Genomic DNA, 23,499 nt, shown 5'->3' on the forward strand with positions numbered 1-23,499 from the left:
CAAAGCATTGCATCAAGCTGTCTCTTCCATTTATCACCCTACAGCATATGATATCTGACTGGCAAATGTTTTGTCAGACAATCATACAGTATCATTTTTGACCATCTACATTTCTTCCTATCTTGTTCAAACTCCATCACAGAAGCTGTAGTAGCTATCACAGTTACATATATATACATATAGCCTCTTATGAAAAAATAATCAAGAGATGGGGACATAATCAGAGAAGGGTGTTTGAAGGCTGTAGTTTAAATCCTGATTAGCTAGGGTGCTTTTTTTTCAACTCATAAGAAAATTTGTCAAATTTTTGTCAATTGTCAGTGTCAGTGGAAAATGCATTATCCATGACTGCAGCAAAGAGAAAAGGAAGTTAAGACATACACTAAGAAATCTATGAAGTAAAGATTTTTTTCTCTTGGTCTTACCGTGTGTTGTTCTTAGATTTATAGTAGTAGTGCAGACAGTCAGTACAATGATCTGGTCCTGGCCCATCACACCCTACTTTACTGCATTCTGCATTGCAGGGACCTGTAATAAAACCAGAACACGGCGGCCAAAGGGATTAAAACTTCTCATTTGGTACTTATCACCCCTGAAAACATAGTATTTTAATGCAGAATGCAATTACTCTGTTTCGCTCTTTGATTTGAATTCCAGATAATAATTTGGCTCCAACAAAAAGAGAAGATTTTTAGTGAAGACCTTGCAAATCCTGGCCTCAGTATTTATTCACAGTGATTTATAATTTTTAGCAAGTGTGTCATCCTCTATAGAATCTATCAAAGAGAAAATATTTCTGGATCCAAACAGATGCTTTCCTAATGCGTAGCAAATAATTTTGAATTTTATTCAGAAATACGCAAAGGCTTCTGTAATTCATAATAAGGAATTATTAGCAAAATCACTTACAACAAGCAGGTCAACATAAATGATGAACAACATGATCAGTGCCTACTCTGGTTACCAGCTGGGTAACAACTGGTCCAAGTGGCTACCACAACCCAACTGAACCAGCCACCAGGGCCCAGATGCACCTCCACCTGTGCTGCTACATGCTGCAAAAGCCTCTGCTAATACTTGCTGATTAGCAAGCCTACCATCTTACCCACACTCGTGTTGGACTCAATGATCCTTATGGGTCCCTTCCAACTCGAGATATTCTATGATTCTATTTTACAGTTTTCAAATAGGTCCTTCCTGCTACAGGAAGAGAGAACCACCAACTCCTGCCTTTACGTAGGTGAACAGCCTGTGGGTGAAGTTGTAACTTTCAGGATCACTGCTCTCTCATGAATGAAAGGCGCTGAGTTTGCCTTGAATTTGTCCTAACATCAGGGAAGCTTGAAGTAAAGTGAGTTTGCTTCATAAGAAACATAAGAATAGTGACATTTACAGCAGAGACAGTAGTGTTTCATCACCTACCAAAACAAAGAGTTTAGCAGCTCTCAATCTAAAATAGGGACTGTGGGTCTGACATGCTGTGGCAGGTGACTGTAATAACAGAAACTTCTAAATTGAACTTTCTCCTACTATTTCTTTGCTGGAGCTATACTTAAGATTCATCAGCATTAACCATCTACACAATGCTCCTAATCTTGGAGTACCTGGAGGAAACTTGCAACTTGACTCATTTTGCAGTGCCAAAAGTCTAACTCTGTTGAGGTCTAATGATAAGGTTGAAAAACTTCTACAGGGACCAGTGAGAAACAACACAGATGTAGACGATAACGTTCTTCAACATATTCATACACTTACATTAAAAGCAGTACATTTTTCACAGAAGAAATGAAAATACCTAACTTTAAATTATAAAACAAATAGTTCTGACCTTAAATTAGAAATCTACTTCACTGAACATTCTACATATGCAGAGTCTCAGGTCATTCCTTCAACCCATTATGTGTTCAGTAAATGCACAATCATAGTAAATGAATGTACGCACCTGAATAGTCATCTGTTCCATAATCTTCTGTAGGGTCTTCAACTGGACTAGAGCGCACTCTTTCCACCTTCGGAAAATCATTTCTTGGTGAGTAAGGCTGGATGGATGTTCCATACAGTACTAAGGACCACTCTTTCAATTTGCCTGGAAGTTAAGTATTTACAATCTAGTTTTAGAAACCATTTCTAATTTCTGTGTCTTACAAAAACATATCACTTGTAAACATGACTTTGTGACCAGGTATGGAAGCCACTTTTCATATAAGTGTCTTCAGTTTAATATAGCTAGTGCAATTACTGCTTCACTATAAACTGAGAAAGCACTTTCTTCAACCAGATTTTTACAGTATTTTCATTGTGCTCCAGTGTCTTGTAGGTCTAGTAAAAGTTTGCACCATGGGTTGAACTCAGTATAAACAATAAACAATAAAACCTTTGGCCATACACTTATTCGGAAAATGCATTTGGTACTCAACAAAGAGTTTTTCTCTGGATTTCACTTTCCCTCAGAACATTAATTATCCAGTAATTATTATTTGAGATCTTTTAGCTTACTAGCTGTATTAAAAATTCTTACCTAAGAAAGGGGTTACATTTTGTTTATTCCTCAAGAGTACTTTTCACTGGCTTACAGGACAAATCTTGATGAACAGGAAACAAATTCTTTTAAAATCTCCATGGTAAAACATCAGCGTCCCCTCCCAAACCAGCATAATTTCTTACTTATTTGCCCTAGCTATTTGGCAGATATATCATTGCATTGTCTGTGTTCGTCACTAATATTCTATCCTCTCAGTACTTGAGTGAAGGAAGAAAAAAATGTTTGCCTGTCTTAAGCATTTATCTGACTTTTTGGCTTTTTTTTTTTTGTGTAGAAGAATAAAAAGATAAATGTCTATCAAGTCATCAGTTCAGGCTGTCAGCACACAAAGCATGAACTTCCAGTCCCCACCTTTCTGTCTGTAATAGCCAGTGAATTAGTTCTGTGAAAGAGCAAAAGGACTCAGGCCTGAAGCAATGCCTAAAGTAATGACGCATGAAAAGCACATCCCTGCTTGAAAAGATGGAACGTAAGTTTGGTCTTATCCTATTCTCTTCATTATATTTATGTTTGAGTAGCTAGTTGTAAATGTCAAATTCTCATCAGAAGAAAAAGGAAACAGATGAGCAGGGACTATTTATTTTTTTAAAAAAGATCTTGTTTTGGGGGCTGTTCTGTGTTTAAAATACTCTTCTCTTAGAACTATTATTTAAAAAGAAATGTAATTCAGGTATGTCTCTTCTCAAGAAAATAATATACATAATGTAAAATTAAGTTCAAGTAATCTTTCTCTTCTTTCATTTTAATGACACTCAGTAATTTGAGCTTTCATATTGATCACTTGGACTTTTTCAACCTGTGCAAGCAAATTACTTCGACCTTTATTGCAAGTGATTTTCTGTATTTTCCCCAATGCCATCTGGTACCCTCCACTGACATTACCAAGACAATATATGATCTCTCTGCTTTTCCATTCCTCCTTCAAGCAGTAAGCAACTATAAGCAAAACCACAACCTGACAGATGCTAGCCCAGTTCTTTTAAATGGTTTATACTGTAGTTAAAGATGGGCATCTCTGTTCTCTCTGTGTCTTGCCAACCAAATTTAATCTTTCTGGGACAGAAATCTCTCATTTCATACGAAACCTTCTCTGCTCTATGCTCAGTTTTTGAGAAGAAACTATAGGCAAGAGACCCCATCACACAGCTTACAACTTTTCACAGCTAAAGCAAAGAATTACTTCTTTTAGAGAGACATGAAATCCCGATTTGAAAAAAAAACTGATTAAGAGTCTACCACACTTTTTGCCAAACTACTGGCTAATTACCTTGGCTGTAAAACTGCATGCACCTTATTTTCAATTTATCTTTTTCTACCTCTAGCTCACAGAAATGTAGCTCTTTGGTCCCCACTAGATTAAAAAGACCCAGATCACATATTTTCTTCCTGTATAGACATATGGGGATTAAGTTACGCCCCAATGTTCTTTAGAGTGATTCAGCTGGGTCCTTACAGGCACCTTTCTTTTTAGGAAAGAAAAGGGAGCTCATTTATAACCAGATATGCAGTCACCTCTACAGACCTTTCAAAGCTATGGCTTCTCCACACACAGCCTCTTTCCATTTTGTGTTTAAGCCCATTTCTACAGCGTATGAACCATAATATATTTGATACAATCAAAAAATGTGTGTTTTGCTAAGTTATTCAGATCTTTTCATTCTCATAATTTTTTTGCTCCAAAGATCACTAAACTTTCCAAGGGCTGATTTTATACTTCTTCCAGGACACTGGCAAAAATACTGAATACTAGAAAAAAAAGTATTTGCAAGGACCCACTAAAAATAACCACAGGTGAAGATGCTCCTCAGGCACAGCGTACTGTGCCTGGACTTTACACACATGGAAGGGGTTGTACTAACATTGCTGCAGGAAGGATTGGTGCTTTGAATGTTACTTAATGCAAAAGGGCAACAACGAAAATAATGCAGGGTCTCTTGGGAGATCAGTTGCCTTTTAAGAATGGTTCAGTAAATAAAGAGGGAAAAAATTCATGTGACTTGCCAGCAAATAAATGAAGTCTGCCTTAAGGCAGGTTTAATTTACACAATGAAAATATTTCAATAACTAAGTATATATACATACACACACACTTTTATAATGAATAAACAACGTGTGCGCATTTAAGCCAAAATCTTTCTTTCCCCATTTTTGGCCGATTTCATCATTTAGTCTGGCTAGAATAATCCTTTACCCTGCTTGTATTTAGTACGTAACAGAGGTCCCATATTGTATGTATAGGAGAAAGGGTATATCACAGTGTTTCACAGCAAGCACATGTCCACCTCCATAAACTCTACAGAATTAAATGCAGAAATCACATGCACTAGTTTTATGAACTGGACCCTGCATTTCTTTACGGGTAACAGATGTGGCATTACCTTGCCAACGCAGGGATATGATGACATGTTGGCTCTTTGTTCTCAATTTGATTACAGAAAAACTGCAGCTCTTAATTATAAGACCTTTCAATAGCTAAACAAACACATGCACACAACAGAAACAAGAAACAGGCATGATGGTGATATCAGTGCGATAAACTGCAGGCTACGGTGATAAAATGGAGAGGCACCATAAATTGTGTTTAAGCACCTTTTGTTTACTTCGTGTTCTGTTCTTTGCAGAGACTAACCCAAACATGCTCAAACAGCTGAGTTCATCCACCACTAATATATGGAAGGCACTTTGACATCTTTCTGAATAGAAATGTTACTGGACAGCTTCCATCACAGGGCAACCACTGCTCTAGAAAGTTGTGGCACATATTACTAGCAGTATACCAGGATCCAAATTCACAACCAAACTGCAACTTGTGAAATCCAAATGCACGTGAAAACGTAACCAGCCTCAAGTACTGTTTCACATTGCAGTTAAAGTAAAGAGTAAGCTCTCCAGCAGGATTCCTTCAGTGCATCAGCTTCCTCCATGACCCTTGGTTGGGCAGGTCTACGTTCTCCACATCCCCTGGCCTTACTGCCCCTCTTCTTCCAGAGCTGGGTCTTTAGGCTTTAGTCCTCATGGAGCAAAGAAATCAGTCCTGTAAGATTAGCCACTGTAGCACTGAGAAGAGTAGGTATAAAACACTGAAATGAAGAGATCAGTAAGACCTATACAACTATGTATGTAAAACGGGAGTGTGCAGGAACAGGCTTTAAAGTGTAAAGCTGGAAATGTAACGTAGCCAGTTTTAGACTGTCCTGGTGACATAAAAGGGCTGTAAAAGATTTCTGGACAATAGCCCGGATGAACAGTTTGCAAAATGGCTCCATGCTACCTCTTTTCTAGGCTTTAGTACAGGGAGTGCGCCAGGGAAGAGAGAAGAGGGGAACAGCTGAATAGCACTGTGGCTCTCCTTCATGCCGGTTGGATGAACCACTGGGTTCCGATACGCACAAAGAAGAAGAGCTACTCTAACTTGTCCTTCAAGCCTGACACGTTCCTGGCTGCAGCAGGAATAACAAGTGTAAGATGGAGTTGACAATCCTTGATTTTTTTCTCTTTTCAGTAATCTGATTAAAATTAAATTACTCAGTTGTTCTTTAATACCTCCCATCTATCCCTTCTAAAGCACTGAACATTAAAAAAACGCCCAAACACCAAACCTCACCCTGAATCCCTGAACAGTTCTGCTCATAGTCTATCGCTGCTTTTCCAAATACATTTATGAAAAGCCCTTTTTAGTGTACTTTACTCTGCATCTACTGGTGCAATTAACATCACTTAGCTAAGAACCTTTTACCACTGCAACGCCATGGTGAGAAGCAATCAGTCCAGATAAAATGAAGTGAAAATGTAAACACTGGTAATGCTGGTTTTTCCTTCAGAGCTCTAGAGGATGATAATCAAGATTTTCAAAATGCTGTGCTTAAAGTTAACTGCTTTAGTATATAGCTGACATTTAAATGACCCTGGCACACTAGAGTTACCACAGACTTTAATAAAAAGTTTTTTGCTGCTCAGCAATTTTGAAAATCACACTGATTATCTTGGTCTTCAACAGGGACTTATTGGCCTCATATTACGTAACAGGTTGTAAGAATTTTGACTTTTGGCTGCTGGTTTAGCAACCTGAAAAGAAATTCAGGTTATGCAGACAACTGAGACAGGCAATAAGAGAATACAATTAGATGACCAGACAGGTAGAGCAACTTTTTCAAAAAGCAGAGAGATTGGCTATCTGGCCATCTGCTGCATTAAAAACAAAATAACTCACCTAACGAAGACCAGAAATAAGGAACTAAAATTCTCATTCATTTCCATCAATTTCAACAGCAGTTGAGTGAGATTTTTTAGACAGAAAAATATCTGAGCAACATAAAATCAGCACTTTCATTTTGTCATAATTTTGAAGTGAAAGGGTTCCTTTTTGTCCAAAGTAAAATGGGTAAACCCAGTTGAGTTTGGCCTATGTACCACCTGGAATAGGAAGGAGACTGGACAACTCTGTGTTCACACATCAGAATTCCTCTTGTGCCCTGGCTTGCTCTATGTCATGATGGAAATAGTCCTACTGAGTTTGAAAGCTGCAGGAGTGATTGCACCAGCTGGCCTCCCAGAAAGGCACATTTACCTTAACGAGGTGAACTGCACATAACCTTCATTCCAATCTGAATAATTTAACAAACCAAATTTCAACTAAGTGGAAGACAAAGTACTCCAACTCCATATCTGGTGGCAGAAACATTAATGGGCCGTTCTTGGACAAAGTAGAATTGAAACAATTAACATTCTTCTAGAATAATCAACTATTCTAGATTGTGCCCTATCACTGGCCAGCCCTTCTTGCTTTAAACTCAAAGCTTTTAAGCCCTTCAGTCTGCATTTAAGTGGAAGTTTCTTCATGTGTGCTTTTTCATGTAGTAGAAACAATAAAGGTATTTACGCTTAGCGAGGCTCATTTGAATAGTTTTAATGACTTATAATAACCTACTAATTCAGGAATAAACATACTTAAAAATCCCCTATTGTTAAGTTCACAAAGATATATTTTTATAACTTCAAGTTACCATCTATGTCTTAAAATTCAGAATTAATTTTTAGCAAATCAATTAGAAAACTCTTACTGCTTTGTGAGTTTACATAGCTGCTTGAGATGGAATGTATCTTTCATGTCACTGAATTATAAAGTAATTCTATCGCTAATGTCATTGTGGTCCTAAATACATTTCATAGCAGAATTCTTATAATGAATTTTTATCTACCAGAAAGCAGTAATCAACTGGATTTGTTACTTCCAATGTAATACTACTGCATTCTGACATGCTATCCAATCAGAGCGTTAATTTAGATTTAGTGATAAATGATTTCCAATACATCAGTAGTATTCAACTCTCTAACATGTTTTAATCTAGCTTATTTGTTTTAGTGATATTTCATTTTTTATTATTTTTATTAAAGGTTTTCCACCTACTTTGATGTGGGGCTCCAAAGGAAGGACTATATTCAGTCAGCATGCATAAACAGTGGTATTTTTGTCTGCGTATAATGTATCTATTTCAAAATGGGTTTTAAGATTTAAATTTTGAGTAAGTCCAAAGCCAAGTATATACTCATCTTTCATAACCAGCAAATGGAAGTAAGCATATACACCCGTGAGTCTCTTTGAAAGTCCTTCTCTCTATCTCCATTTCTTTCAAAATGCTCATACTGAAATATGTGAATGAAACTGAACTGTGCAGTGGGAATTAAAAATAGAAGAATGTCTGTAGCCTCAACAATTCTTACTAGGAGCACAGTTTGTCAGTGGATGAATGCCAGGTCTGAGCACTCTGCCCATACACACAGAAGCACGATGCAACCTACTAGTGGTAGCAAGCCGTGAATTTCTTTCTCTTGTGGGATTTTCTAGTTGTGTAAACACAGATAAACGCCACTTTTTCTTATGGGTAGGATAAAAAAATACAAAGCTAAGAAAAACAACATGAAAATAAACCCCTGGTCCCTATATAGCTGATATAGGCCAAGTAAATATGGGTCCTGTATCAGCCATGAAAGTCACAGGCAATATGAACACAGCCTCTGGGCTGAAGACTCTGGGCTGCTCCAACTTATGTTGAAGATCTGTCCAATAAATCTATACTCAACATCCAAGAAAACAGAAGGCTGCATATGGAGATATTACAACTTCTTTCAAATGTGGCACCTGCAGTTTTATGCTGTTTTGTATCTTTTTGCTTGGAAACAGTGCCCAGTAAAGTTTTGGAGTTGTTTAAAGCCCTGACTCTTGGTAACCTGTCAGATGGTACTGGGGTCTGTGTCTACTTGAAGAATTCATGTCAGGAATGATGTAGCTCTAAATGGCCAAAGCCTCTTTTTATACTTTGAGGCAAGACATGTGACTGCAAGCAAGAGGGCAGTTTACCCCTGAGAAGATGAAGTTTTCCACGGAAACCAGAAGTAAGTTCAGAATAAGAGAACCAGGTGTCTTAAATGGAAATAATAGCAACATAAAAATGAAGAGTGCACTGATAACTGAAATTAACAATAATGCCCTTCGCAGCTCTGCCTTCACACTAAAACCGATGAGATGTTCCAGCTGTAAATAAAAGCTGGAAAACAGTCAAGGCAGTATTAGCAACTGCAAGCATTCTTCTGAATTCACTGAGCCTGAATAAAGATTAGAGTCATACCTGGAGTCTTGAAATTTCTCAGCTGAGATGGAGAGTCACAGATTTCCAAGATCCAATCACCTGCTGCTTTTTCACTCCAGCAGTGAGTAGTCATAAACTCCCAGTTTTTGAATCCTTCCATGGAATGATCAAATAGCCTAAAATAAATAATGACATTATTTTAAGTGAATCATTTTATATGGGGAGCTAAGCCTCCAAGTCTGCAAACTCTTGAATGATACACTAATTAGCCAGTTCATTCATCTGTGCCTTTACATAACGTTGCTCATGATGGTTTTCCCACACATATTTCAAGTACATTCAAAAGGTTTTTATTGTTTTGATGGAACAGATTCTTTACATGCCATCATTTGTCATAATGTGAAAGAGAATGGCAAAAAAAAAATGCTAATACTGTGTAATAGGATTCGTCTGTCTTGGGACACGTGTCTTGCATACAATACAGCATATCTGTTGCTTTAGCAGCATGATGTAAACACAAACAACTTGTAAGTTGGAAAATTTCTGTAACATTTATTTTTGGCTTTGGATTGGAATATTTAGAAGGGTCTTGAAAGCAATAAAAATACTAAGTGACTGAGACAATATTAGCAATTCAATATATGTGACTTCTTGTGAGGAAATAAAATGAAGCTGAGACATTGGTCTCAATCCTCAAATGACCAAGGTATTGCTCTCTTCAAACACTTGATAGAATTGAGTTTGGGTAAAACTGAGAGACTAATGGCATCTGATCGTTTAATCTAACACACAACATTACCATAATTTAATTAGCTAGGTCTTGGGTGAGGAGGTTGGAGCTTAGGCCTGGACTACGATAATTTCTGGGATGGGGGCCCAGTTCAGAGGCTGCAATGTGATGCTAATCCCATAGGGGAAGGAGGACTGGCCAGAGGTTTTGCTACCTAAAACTGGAATTTCTTAATGAGATTTTTGAAAGACACAAGAGAATTCGCACTTTTATTCAGTGTTCACAGCGTGTTGCCTGGTAGCCCAAAGCTATTGATGGGAGGTGCGCTCCAGTCAAGACTGTGGCCTCCAATAAAATGGCACAGCTCAGCTTTCAGCTTTAAAAAATACATACATATATATATACATGTGCATATATATATGTACGTACATCTATTTATATATATGCATATATATACATTATATATTTATCACTATTTTAATTTGGTCTTTATGTGTGAAAATTCCTCTGGTAATAGCTATTCTTAAATATTTTTCATAAAACATGAGCTCTGCAACAGAAAATTCCTTTAAAAACCTTTTTCCATAGAATAGAATAGAATAGCTGATTTTCACGCTCTCATTCGTGCAACCCTTTTCTATTTTAAATGAACGCCTATAATATGACTCTTTTTTATTAGTGCTGATAACATTAAGTTAAAATATAGATACATATTTAGAATAAGACTTCATTTTCACTGATAACTGGGTGAGATTTTCTTTTGATGCAGTTCTTTCCCTGTGTCTGTGTGCATCTATATGTGTGTGTATATATATTCTGCCAGCAGAATTGGCCTGTTTCATGTCACTGTTAAATCAATTGTTTGAATACAGCAAATCTTACAAACACATGGCACACATCATTTACTGGAAGGGTAGAAATTATTGCGCTGTTATTACCCAGTGTTTGCATGTGGGTATGTTCAATTTAATTCATTATGTAGGTTATTTCCAACAGTTAGTCAAATCGTCATACCGTGTTTTGCTGATAACTGATGTATTACTTTCTAAACACCTTGTCAGTCCATCAAGGCAGCAGTATTCCTCTTTGCCATTGTGGCAACTAAATTATATAGTATTATGCAAGTACTGTGCAATTATATTGTAAATTCTGTATTCTCTGGGCTTCCATTCACATATATAGAAAAACAAGTTGCTGTTTATTTTTACTGTAATTAGTCCAATATTTCCCATAGTATTTTTTGTTTAAGGGTGTTTACTTGTCATGTTTTGGAATTTTAAATTGATTTCAGATTTTCTTTTTGAAATTGCATCATTCTTCTACGCAATTTTGAGAGGAAGAGACAAAAATCCCTTATGACTTTATCATAGGTGTTTAAAAACACCTTTACCTAAAATATGCTATTGCTGAAGCTATAAGCTTTCATATCTCTATCCATGGAAATGGAGAAAATCCAGTAATACTCTTTCATAGAAAATTGACTAGTTTTTGGAAAGAATACTTTGTGAAAGATTTGGATTTTATAAAGTAATGTTTAAATTGGAGTCTTTTAACATATGAACTGTGTTTCTACAAAAGATTCTGCAAATGAGTCAAAAAGCTATATACAGATCAAAAGAACAGTTTTAAAAAAAAAAAGTAGAGAGATACTGACTCCAAGGCTGTCTGTATTTGTATGTTGTACATACTCAATGGTCCAAGTGTTTTTGTGTTGCTATGCTTACGCACTAAACTCTCAATTCAAAGAACCTGTGAGGCAGTACATGGATCTCCCTTTCAGTTGTGTTAAAAGAATGAATGAAATGATCAAATGTTCAGATGTTCTGAATAATTTCCTTATTCAGAAAGAAATACGTAAGGAATAGGATCTTTGAAGGAGCATGGAGCCAGTGCAGACAGTTATTTGATTTTGTTATTTGTCAGATTGATACTGAGTCAAATTCATATCAAGGACACACATGGACTAGTAAATTTTTAGTATACGGTCTGATGAATTGTTAGTTGACTATTACAGGTTATTATAGATTAAAATAGTAACAGTTAATAGTTAATAGAATAATCTAACAATTTTTATGACCATGATCCTATACATCTGCAACACCGGTACTCATGGATGTAACATGCTTTTAAGTACCAAAGTGAGTAACAGCTTTTGAATCTTTATAACCTATTTGTTAACATAACCACAACAGAATGTTTGGTTTTAATTTTTAATTTTATGTGAGAAAGGGCCTTTTGTTTCATATGAGAAAAGTGAGCTTACAGTTTGAAAAGAGTAAAGAGTGCCTTCCTGATCTGCACACCTGAAAATCGTTTGGTCAACTATTCTTCTTAGAGCAGCTCTTCTCCACAGGGTTCAACCACCAGCTCCCTGTGAGATGTAGACCCTGAGGAACTGCAGACAGGCCAAACTGACTTAACCAAAGCTGCAGCCAGACCCTACTGCCCACTTGCACTGAAGTATTCAGGAAAAAAAGAAACGGTCAGTGAGCATAGAGGCACTTCAGAAACTTTCTCACCTACATGTGTCAGATAAGATCACTTAAAGCTTCTGGACGTGGATCTAAAGAAGATGTATTTAAAATGTATGCATATATATCTTTCTTTAAAAAAAAATAATTCCATTTTACATTTGGTTATTACTGTTAATTTTATGAAGCAATAGAGATCTCTGAGCTGTCATGATAAAGTTCATTGGAGAAAAGTAGCATGAACAATAGGGAAGAGTGCCTGCCAGCCTGACGTAGTGGACAGTAAAGCAACCACCTTCTTTAAATATGGAGATCTTGCCCAGGGACTACAAATATATGCATTAAATGCTCCATCATGACTTGTAGACAAGTCAGGCTGCTGAGCTCCACACACCACACTGGTCAGCCAGCTGTAGCTGATACTTAGAGCTGTCTTCTTAAAAGCTGCATGTGCTTTCCTATGTGATTTGCAGTAAACTTTCAGAAACCTCACTCTAAATAGGCAGAAATCCTAATGCAAAAGCATGAATGAACACGGTACCATATATACAGACTTTTCCTACCCTATCCTAGCTTTGAAAAGAGACATCTTATTAGGGTAGCGGCAGTAGGGGACACTGACTGTCCATCACACAATCCAGTTTATTGCAGTATTACGGTAAGACTGAGGTGAGGCTTGTTTTAGTAAGGCTAGGAGAAGATTAATTCATTCTCACTACAGTAGTTGTGGCAAACCTATGTACGGGAAATAGAAATGCTAGGCATTCTTCCTCAGCCATTTTTAAACAGCTCCTCTCTTTTCTATTTGGTTCTACGTAAGACTCAGAAACTGAGAGATTTAGCTGGATCCTAAATATGTCCTTAGCCACTTGTCTTCACTCCGACTTTGACTATGGAAAATTAAGTCAAACTCTTAATGATGGGTTCTAATTTTCCACTAATACTGAACTTGAGGTTTTGAATTCTAAAAGGCAACACAAGCCTACTCTGCAGATCCTTGATTAATTTTTTACTAGTCTCAATCATCAAAGAAAGGCACGTGTCACTCTAAATCTCAGATATATTGCACTTCATTCTTCTTCCACATTTTTCTTTGAGCAAGTTCCAGGATCAGTTTTAGAGTTACATAGAGGATAGTGTCACTTACACGCATTCATTTACTCTTTTGCACGTAAACCCTGTTAGTCTTTTCTGCAGAGCTGAGCAAATCAACAGTTTCCCCCCTCCCCCCTGCCTCTTTGATAAAAAAGGTTTATTTTTTATTAAAATTGATGTTGTGTCTGTAATATCCCCAGAGCTTCACACCATATCTACTGCTAATACTGTCAGAGACTCAAAAAAAAATTTTTTTAGAGGTTTTGACATTGCAATTGCAGTTCAAAGAACGGCTGGGAAAATGGTAGAAGGATGCCTACTCACACCAGCCCCTGCAAAAAAAAAAAAAAAAAAAAAAAAAGGATAGCGATAACCTGAATGAAATAAAAAATAGCAAGTATGATTTGTGACAAATAGTTTTCTGAGAACTACTATGTAGACATAGTACAAGCAGAGGATTATTGTTCGCTCATCTTGGACTTAATATTACCACCACAGAGTCTTTTTCAGTTATTGTAATAGTGAGGCTCAGCGTGAAGGTTGGACTTATCCTTTCATCATAGTTGGATGCATAAAATGTTGTTTTTGTTATTAGAGTATAACGTGTAAACTGCAATAAAGATGTAAGATGGACTGGCCCAGAAATCAAAATGTGCTCCTATAAAGAAAAGGTTTCCTCTACTTCTGATCACCAAGACTTTTTATGAAGCAAACTAGCAAGTAAGATTAGATGAGAATACCTTGTGTTTGATCTAAGAGTTTCCTGCAGAGGAGGGTATTATTAAAATTTACTGATTATCTAAGGTTTCATGATAGGAAAAAGATGGTCATGAAAATACTTCCCTTTGTTACTGAACAGAGGTATTATTAATGTCAGTGCCATATAAGCATAGGAAGCTAGTGGCCTGGAAACTTGCCACCATGTGGCTAAAAAATTTCAGTTACGCAGTTCGAATGGCAGCAGCTGCTTTAAATTTAAAGGGCAAGAATTAAACAAGCCATGACTTCAGTGGGAGACAAATGAGCCCAAAGTTTGATTCTTCTATCTCTGCATTTAGCTTCTCCTCCATAGCCCCCCCTCTACTGAGTGTTTGTTAGAACTGACCTTGGTACATCCCTAAAACACTCAGAAACCCATCCTGCCAAATCCAATGGCCAATTGTTTTTAAAAAGGGGATACTGTTCCCCTTTGGACTTAACTGTAGCCTCATCCTCACACCAGACAGCACTTTCCAAGCCTGTATTTTCCTCTGCTGCAGTACATCCAATGTAATCATGTTTAGTACTTTCCAAACAACAAAGCAGATGTTCCCTGTAATGCAGTTTTTGAAGAATGCACATGAGGCTCAAGCCAGTGACAGTGTAATCCACCAAATGCCTGCAAAGGAATCCACATCGTCTCTGACTAACAAGTTTTCTTACTGAAGTCATTTTAGGGTATGCCAACATTAGGGATAAAATATGCAGAAAAAAGGCCAGATATTGCCTTGAGGGACCTACTCGTCAATGCACCAGAAACTACACAATGACTCTTCTTCCAGAATTGGTGGAGAAGAAGTGCACATGTATAAAATATACCTTTTGCACTTTAAGACGTTTTACCAGCAAACTGTTTCAAATTAAACCCAGATGAGTAATGGTAAAGCAATGAGGTTTTCCCTGGGTTCAGTAAAAACAGCTGGTATTGCTGCTATTAATCATGTACGTGTGCATTAGAAGGTCTTGCATGTCTGAGAAAAGCATCTCAGTCAGGTAGTAGCAATGTACAACAGCCTCTGGGACCTTTGCCTATAGAAACAAAACCCAGACCACTTGCTGCCAATGCATCCCTGCATGCTACTTGTACTTGAATACATTTATTCTGATGGCCTTGTCAATAATACTTTAAAAATCAAATACCTCATAACTAAATTCTCATATTAATGAATACCAACACTCCTACTCCAAGTTTTATAACATGATGCTAAAACATATACAGCAACACTCAGTATACTACTAATTGCCAGACCACTAAGCTGTAAGACTTCTTCCAGCAAGACCAAATAAAACATGCCTTGAAATACAAGCCTTGAAATACTTGAAAAGTACTGTGCCCATATCCATCGCTTTACCCTAAGAAAGAGCTTGTGAAGACTCTAGGTATTTCAGACCTAGAGTTTGCAAAATATGTTTATTTCTTACTGTCAGTAGCCCAGAGATGGTTGTTTCAGCCAAATGTCACTGACATGTCAGTGTACCTCTGAAGATTGCATGGGAAGTTAATTTCTTGTGTGCCTGTGAGTATTCGCTGTCCTGTGAATAATTTGTTTTTTGGAAAGTGACAAAACATTAAAAGGCCTTTCAGGTTTCTTTGTTTTCTGGTTAGCCTTCTGATAGTATAGGATAAGAAACAGATGAACATCACCTTATTTTAATACACATATTTGTGTTCTCTCTTTCTACCACAGGTATAGAAAATAATTACTTTCTGAGGAGCAGGGCTTACAAAGAGACTGAATGAATTAAACTTTGTACCTAGTCCACATACCAGTCATCACCAGAGGTGAACTGTGAATACTGGAATGTCTTTATCTCCCACTTGCTGTGAGTCAGCTGCAAGACATGAAAGCCTACAGCCAAAAGTTAGCTGTGTTAAGACCACTGGGTTTACACAAGATTGTTTTGTTTGGATACCTAGTTGGAGGACTTTTAATTTCTTTCATTTTGAAGCATGGAAGAACTGCTGCATGAAAATGGAATAGAAAACTAAAGAAGGATTTCTTCAAACAGAAAAACAAAAGCTTGTTTCATAACTGCTTAGAGGGCAGATGTCTGCTCTGCAGTGGTTAGCACACGACAAGTTCTTTGTTCGGTGTAGCAAGGAGATACATAGATGTGTGTGCCCATGTGCTTTATCAGCAAGGCACTGACAACACGTATAATGAAATACAGGAGATATTCTAGAGGGCCGCAAAATTCCAGGACAACTTTCTCTCCATTTGATGAATTAATGAAGAGTATTGAAGAAGTCTGAAGAGTATTTTCAGTACACCTTTTCTTTTAAATTAACCTAATATCTAGTGAAATTGTGGGTTCACACTTCAATCAGAACCAAGTCCATTTGATGTCCACCAGTCTCCAAAACAAGAGGAAAGATGAGTCCCTCTACCACTGAGGGACAGGAAGACACACAAGTCTCCCGGGATAGATAGTCACTATATAAGCAAATCTGGCTGGGGGAATGTGGATGATGAGGCAGTCTGGAAAGCAGGCCACTCCCAATTCATTAGAAGCCCTGAAGAGTAGGACCAGGGATATAAGGTTTTGTGAAGACTTGAGTGTGGTGGCAGAGGAGTTCTCACAACAGCTTTGACACATTGCAGCTTTTACTGTTTCTGAGATATAAAACATCAGCTAACATCAGCTTCTGTGTGGGAGCCATGCTCTGTGTCCAGCAGAATGGCAGTCAGCTAAATCTGCTAGTCACCAAGGAAAAAATTTTCGTTATCACACTATGGTCCCATCAGCAAAAAGAATTTCTAGACAGTTAGAGAAGTATAGAAGCATTATTTTAACTGTAACTTATTTGCACATTTGGAAATGGGGTAGAGTTTGAGAAAGTTCCTGGGGTTTCTTAGTGCTGTTAATCACTGATTTAGCAAGATTTATCTGGGAAGGACTGCCCATGTTTTCTTCCAAGAAAATTTCTGCTAGTAGACCAGAGAAACAGAAATATCCCTGGGAAGTCTTCCAATTTGCTGAGGACAAATACACGTGATGCACCTCATCTCCAGGGACTGAAATTGCACTAATGTTGGAAATGTTGCACTGGATAAAGGGATACTTGTTTGTGTCCAACTTGGAGAAAAACAGACAATTTGATGCAGTGTCACAGTTTCTCCAAGAACATAACATAGGAGACAGGATGAGAAGAAGGACTGATCTTTCTTAGTCATTGTTGTTAGAGTGGCCGGACATTCAAAAGCAAGTTTCCATTACAGAACTGTGGAATGAATGAAATGGTTGGCCTAATTTAATTTTTAAATTAAATTTAAGAATTTTAATAGGTAATTTAGAAATGTACCCATTAATTTCAAAGTACTAGTGCAACTTCTCAGTGTTGTCCTACTACAAGCCTTTCATGGGTTGAGCATACTACTTCAATACGCAAGGGGAAAAAAAGGATATGGAAACTGATAACATCAGGAGTCATAACAATATTCACAAAGCCTAAAGAAAATAGTAGTAGAGAACTACTATTCTGTCTGATTTTTATTATTAGTGAACATAGTTTAAGAAAGGAGAAAAATGAAAAATAAGTGCCAACAGTATGTAGAAACACACTTCTATTCAACTTCCTTCTGTAACACTGAGCCTGTTACTATTTTCTTCACATTTTCCAGCCATCTAATAATTGGTGAGCCACACAAGACTGTCGAAATTGGCTAATCTATGTTTTGGAGATGATGTCCTTCAACAGCTTTACAGCCTACTCTTCTATTGATAAAGACAGAGATTGCCATCTGTGAGCTCATTTGCACTTCAATCTCCCCATCTCTCTCAGAAAAGTAATTAGCCTGTGTCTTCCAGCGAACCTACTGTTCGCTGTACGACTTGACTGTTCTTTGCTGACGCTGCAGTCTCAGTGCAGGCTCTGCGTGCTGACTGGAGTGTGAAGTTGTATTGTCATACTATACCTGTTGGCCAACAGCTGTGACCTAGTTCCAGAAGGAGAGGTTAGGTAAATTGCCAAGTCTCCACGTCGAGGGTGAGTAATAGTGATGCGCACAACAACATGCTCCAAGTAGATCACATGGTGGTTAGGATTATCTGAACAGCCAGTGGCTTTGTAAATGGAACGGACAACGCTGTCAGGTCGTATTGTTCTATAATATAAGCATATAAAACAACATGAGCATTTCTTCCTTGTTCTGTAAAATAAGGCAACCACATCTTTTTTGCTTAGTAGTGAATGACAGTGTTGGACAATTGTTTCTGAGAAGTCAGCACCCTGTAACTGGTAATTTTAACACTTAATTCCTACCCGAAACTATCACCACACAGAAATTATTTTACTGCAGCTAATGGCATCTACCTGGCTTTCTGTTAGGCAAGTCCACGTGCTAAAAGAGGACAGTGAAAAACCTGTAATAGGAATAAGCCTTTGGGACAGAACATTTTTGTGGATTAGTGGCCAGCTGAGAATTGTTGGGATTGTCATGGGATCACAGCTGGTTGTTAAGCCCCAGGAAATGCTTGGCATAGCCATAGTCCTTGCTTACGTAATAGCAAGTATTACATGTTAACTGTACCAAACAGCATCTGACTCAGCTGGTTTAAACTGGCACGGCATCCTTGCAGGCTATACCAGTTATGGATCAAGTCTGCCAAGCATATTTATCAAACGATAATCTTAATGTTTTGGAGGTATGCCTTAAGACTGATGCTGTCTCTTTATCCACAGCGTGCATGTACAGAATTTTGCTCTTAAGCATGGTTCTATAGAGACCCTGTCCTAGCAAGTGGGAAGCAGTTTAGTCTTCGCCTCTGAGCTAGAGACTCTCCTGAGATTGAGAGAGACGATATCATGCAGTATTTTAATGAAAAGAGTATTTGCTTGTTAGATCCTGGACTGATAAGTCGGTACTCATCTTACAAAGGCGACTGCAGTGCACTCAATCAAACCTTCTTTCATCGATAGCAGAATCAATCATTATCCAGCCTGGCTTGTTTTACACCTTCAACTTCTGGGGTGTTCTTTAAACTAGGGCCTCTTTCCAAGCCCTACAAGGAACAACGTTTACAGGCAAATGACCTGACATTTGTGAAGGTAACAGAGATCCTCAGTGTAGCTTTCAAAATGACATATTATACACAATGCAAGGGAGGGGTAAATTATACCCAATTTCTTTCCATAAGTTTATGCCAGCAAGAGTTTTGGCAGCGGGTATTACTTGATTTGCCGATCCGTGTTCTCCACACACACATGCTGTGGAGGCACCGTTGTCCACTTTTCTGCTTCTATCACCATTGCTTCGGCATCCATCAATCCGAATCCATACAGGTGGCTCACTGCAAGGTACAAATAGAATTGTTGCAATTATAGAAAAAAACCCTTGTTTTTCATCATAGACCAATTCCAGAGAGTCACATCCTAACAAGAGTTGCTTCTTTTCTACTTCTTCCTTGATTTCGTGCAAAGCTCAAAAATCTCCTTGCAAGAAACAATAAAGACTATATCTAATTTGTTCACAGAATCTATCCACTGCTTTATTAAAGAAGAATCAAATGACCATCATGAGTAACACTGCCTTCCCACAAGGAGTATGGACCAGAACTGCAGAACACCAGGGTGTACAGTTGCCTCTCATTGCCCTTTGTCCATGTGTCCTTAATTCATCCCAGTCCTCTTATGTCAACATAATGTTAAAAGGTGTAAAGAACCAGAGGAGGCTTATTTCTGTCACTCAAATACCAAATGCATGTACGTAAGCATTGAAGGTAACCGAGATAATAAATTTAAGAAGGAAGAGACTGTCTTTTGTAACTGCTGTACACTCTTAAATTCCCTGAGCGTAAGCAGTATGGTTGCCACTGGCCAGCCAACCAGCTAGATCCAACACCTCCCTAAAGCCGTCTGCATGATGAGGGTGAAAAGTGATGGTATTTGAAGTCCAGGGCCCTAAAGATAATCTGGTTCTCACACAAAGTCTGTGTCAGAAGGCTCCTTCCTCTACCTCCTTTGTAGATCTGCAGATGAAGGACAGATCTGCAGATGAAGTTAGTGCTGGAGAGAGCTGTTAACATTGCTGTCAACCTCTGATATTACCTACTGCATGCATTGCACACATAGTGGTACTAAGCATCTATGCCTGGAGGTTGGCACTCTGTTTGCAGTCATTTCTGGATGTTACATCCTCACCTCTATCTGCTTTTCATGCCGTGGAGAGCCAGTAATGGTTCCCTTGCAAGAAACTCAGTGCCTAGTAATTTAACTTCAATGCCTGAATGCCTTCTACTCAAAGAAGCAGAAGGCCTTAAAGCATCATCTTTCTTAGGATACAAAAAAAATTGAACTTTCAAACCAGACAAGGTGAAGTATTTCCAACAGACTTTTGTCAGTTCTGTATCTTTCACTTTTTTCTAATTTTAAGAGTACTTAACTTGATATAACTATTTCAGAGTTCGAGCAGTTCCCAAAGGCTAAAAGTTTGGCTTACTGAATCAGCTGTGCATTTTTGCTTGCTGTTCCAATCAAAACAGAAGTTTGCAAATGGCTTTTGATGAATTAGGAAGGGCTGCTAGCCATGTTGTTTTATTGTGATAAATTGGTGCTCTTGGTAAAGTTCTGACACAGGAAGGTGAGAGAAAAAAGCTTCCAGAGTGAGGACTTCAGATCACAAATATTAATAAATTAGGTTTACTTGCTACCATAGACAGTGCTACCAGAAAACCCTCAGAAAAACTGAAGTGCTATTTTAATCAGTAATGCGACAAGGCATGGTGTAAGTCTTTCCAACTACACTTTGCAGAGGGTTTGTGAAAGCAGCCTCTATTCATTGCCAAACCAAAATTCAAAGGACTCCATCCAAAAACCCCAACCTTGTCAAACAAATAACAGTTCAAAGCATAAAAATAATCAGTGCTTAAGGATCCCATCTTCCAAATATGGCAGTATCTAATACTGTCTGAAACTGCCAACTGAAGAGGGTTCCTCAATGGAAAATACTGAAAGGTATAATGACTTTGTGTCATGAACTGGTTTTCTTCCTATCTCCTTCCCTTCCCTCAAACTGAAGTGCACATAGCATGGAAATGTTCATTTGGAGAGAACTAAACACAGCTCTTCTGCCAAATGAGGCAGGTACCGCTTTCAAAAATGAAACACAACAATAAAATATATGAAAATAATTAAATTCAGCCCTACTTCAGCCTTCTGAATTCTCTTTAATGTATACCACGAACAAATGGACAAGAAAAGAGATGTCCTATTTACACATGTGGGTAGAGGCAGCCAGAAAAAGAGCAAAGAAAGCTTAGATGGAAAAGCTGAACTGTAAAGATGGTTCTTGTAATGGAAATCTCCTTGGTCATAGATGTCACCTTGCAAAAACTGCACCTGCTGATGAGACAGTATTTATCTGTGGCGTTACTTGTCTGTTCTTACATTGCACACATTGCTCTGATATTTAAAGTTTTAATCAGTATTCATTCTGTCTGCTCTGAAGAACAGTGTGAGGAAAAAGCATTAACTCACATGGTCTGTAACTGTACACAGTTACTCTGCATAGTACTACATTTAAATGGTGAGGGATTAAATTTTCATGAATGGAAAAATCTTTTGAGCTAACCCATGGAAAATGTATTTTTCATTCCCAACAGGTAGCAACTTGCATTGGGTTAGCACTCAGGATGTCCAGTTGTAAGACGCTGTGTGTTCAACCCAACTACTGAGCTCAAACAAGAGCCAAATTTCTCCTCAACTCACGTTTTCTCATCCAGAAATAAGGGCAGAGGAGCACGTAACATTGCCACCACCAGGCAGTGACCTTCTGATGGAAACTTAAGTGGCTTTAAAACCACCTCACCCTAGAATTTTTTTGCCTTCATATTCACATTAAAAATACAAATAAAATCTACAGAGTGAACTTTCTATCTCACCTTCCTCAAAATTACTTGGAAGACAGAATTGTGTTAATTTTTCATCCAGGAGAAAAAATTACCACCCAAGGTTATGTTGCTGTTAATTGTCCATGATTCCATGCTTAAACTCTCTTGCATGAGAGGAGAGATGGGAGTGAGAAGTTCTGCACCTGCTGTTTTTTTTTTTCTTTTTTTCCACAGCTGAAACAGAAGTACATTTTTTCCTTGAAAGGCCTTCCCATTGAAATAAAAACTTCCTGACAGTCAGGGGTGCTCCTAAATCCTTCCACGGGGGAAGCTTCCAGGCAGCTGACATTTGGCTGTCTGCAACCTTTGCACTTCAAAGCCCTTGATCTAGTGGGTTGGTTAGCAGCTGCAGGTACCAGCAGAGGCCCATAATTTTCAAAGACTAAATAACAGCAATTTAGGAAAGAATCACAGAGTTAACAAAAGTAGTTGATCCCCTGTGTCTTAGAGAATAAAGCAGATTTTGTTTCCTACTGCCTTCAAATTGTGCACCTTCATCTGTGTATACGCTAGTACTGCTGTGAACTCTATGCCAGCGTGCCTCTCCCAGAGGTTAAAAATTACTTTAATGGTCCACACGGGGCCGTAAATGTCTTCTGGGAAACATCTGGAACTGCCACTGATTTTTATGTGAATGGTACTGAGCTAACTTCTGCTAACCCAGACAGAAAAGCGATATTGAAAGGTACTGATGATCACAGAGTGAGATAAACTGACTGCAAGTGCAAAATGCCCCAGGACCTTGCACATACCCGCTTATGTGGTCTAAATTATCACTGCTGTGAGCTGCTACTGGGCTTGGTTGTTGCTAGGATTCATTGAGCATGTCAGAGGGGGTATAGGGTTCTTTTGTAAGAAGAAATTTGCCTTTCAGAGACAGAATAGGAATGTGAAGTTGGTGCAATGTAAGCTGGTGATTAAGAGACAGACTGTTGCTCCTGTTGAGCTGAAGGGCTGAAAACTGTGATCCTGTGATCAACATGTCCATGGGCAGAACTGTCCTTGAATCCTCTCTCTACTCATGCAGCAGTGCAAACTGATCCATTCCTATTTGTCCAAAATCACAGACATACGCAGAGCTTTACAGATGCGGGACAAGTTTCAGAGAAAACTTGTCTCCTGCAACACAAAGTAAATATTGAGTTTTAGCTGATCTCTTTACTCTTCTTATCATTAAAGAAAATAACATTTCTCGGGGCTAAAGTCCATTTATTTATCCCTGGAGCAACTCCTCTATTAGCGCACCATGAAATCAAGGCCTCCTCAGCTGCTGGATAGACTTCCCCAGCTTTTTCATAATCCCTTTGTTTTCGTCTGAAACTGCTATTGAAAATTCAATAACTTTCTCATTTATATACAAAGAATATGTAGAGCTACCACCAAATCTAAAGGCAACTTGTATATCCCACTTGACTTAACTACGAG

General features: G+C 38.1%; 1 protein-coding gene across 2 annotated transcripts in view; it reads right to left on the reverse strand.

The window, feature by feature from the left end:
- Positions 1 to 23,499, reverse strand: part of PCSK5 (proprotein convertase subtilisin/kexin type 5) — a 253,679-nt gene that overhangs the window by 69,372 nt on the left and 160,808 nt on the right. For both annotated transcript variants that reach the window (XM_063320402.1, XM_063320403.1), the window contains exons 11-15: positions 19,359 to 19,476; positions 18,102 to 18,290; positions 9,169 to 9,305; positions 1,943 to 2,086; positions 426 to 528 (exon numbers count right to left, since the gene is read on the reverse strand). In XM_063320402.1, coding sequence (XP_063176472.1) covers positions 426 to 528; positions 1,943 to 2,086; positions 9,169 to 9,305; positions 18,102 to 18,290; positions 19,359 to 19,476 — 691 coding nt within the window. The remainder of the gene's footprint in view (positions 1 to 425; positions 529 to 1,942; positions 2,087 to 9,168; positions 9,306 to 18,101; positions 18,291 to 19,358; positions 19,477 to 23,499) is intronic.

This window comes from Chroicocephalus ridibundus, chromosome Z (assembly GCF_963924245.1).
Source record: "Chroicocephalus ridibundus chromosome Z, bChrRid1.1, whole genome shotgun sequence".
Classification (NCBI taxonomy): domain Eukaryota; kingdom Metazoa; phylum Chordata; class Aves; order Charadriiformes; family Laridae; genus Chroicocephalus; species Chroicocephalus ridibundus.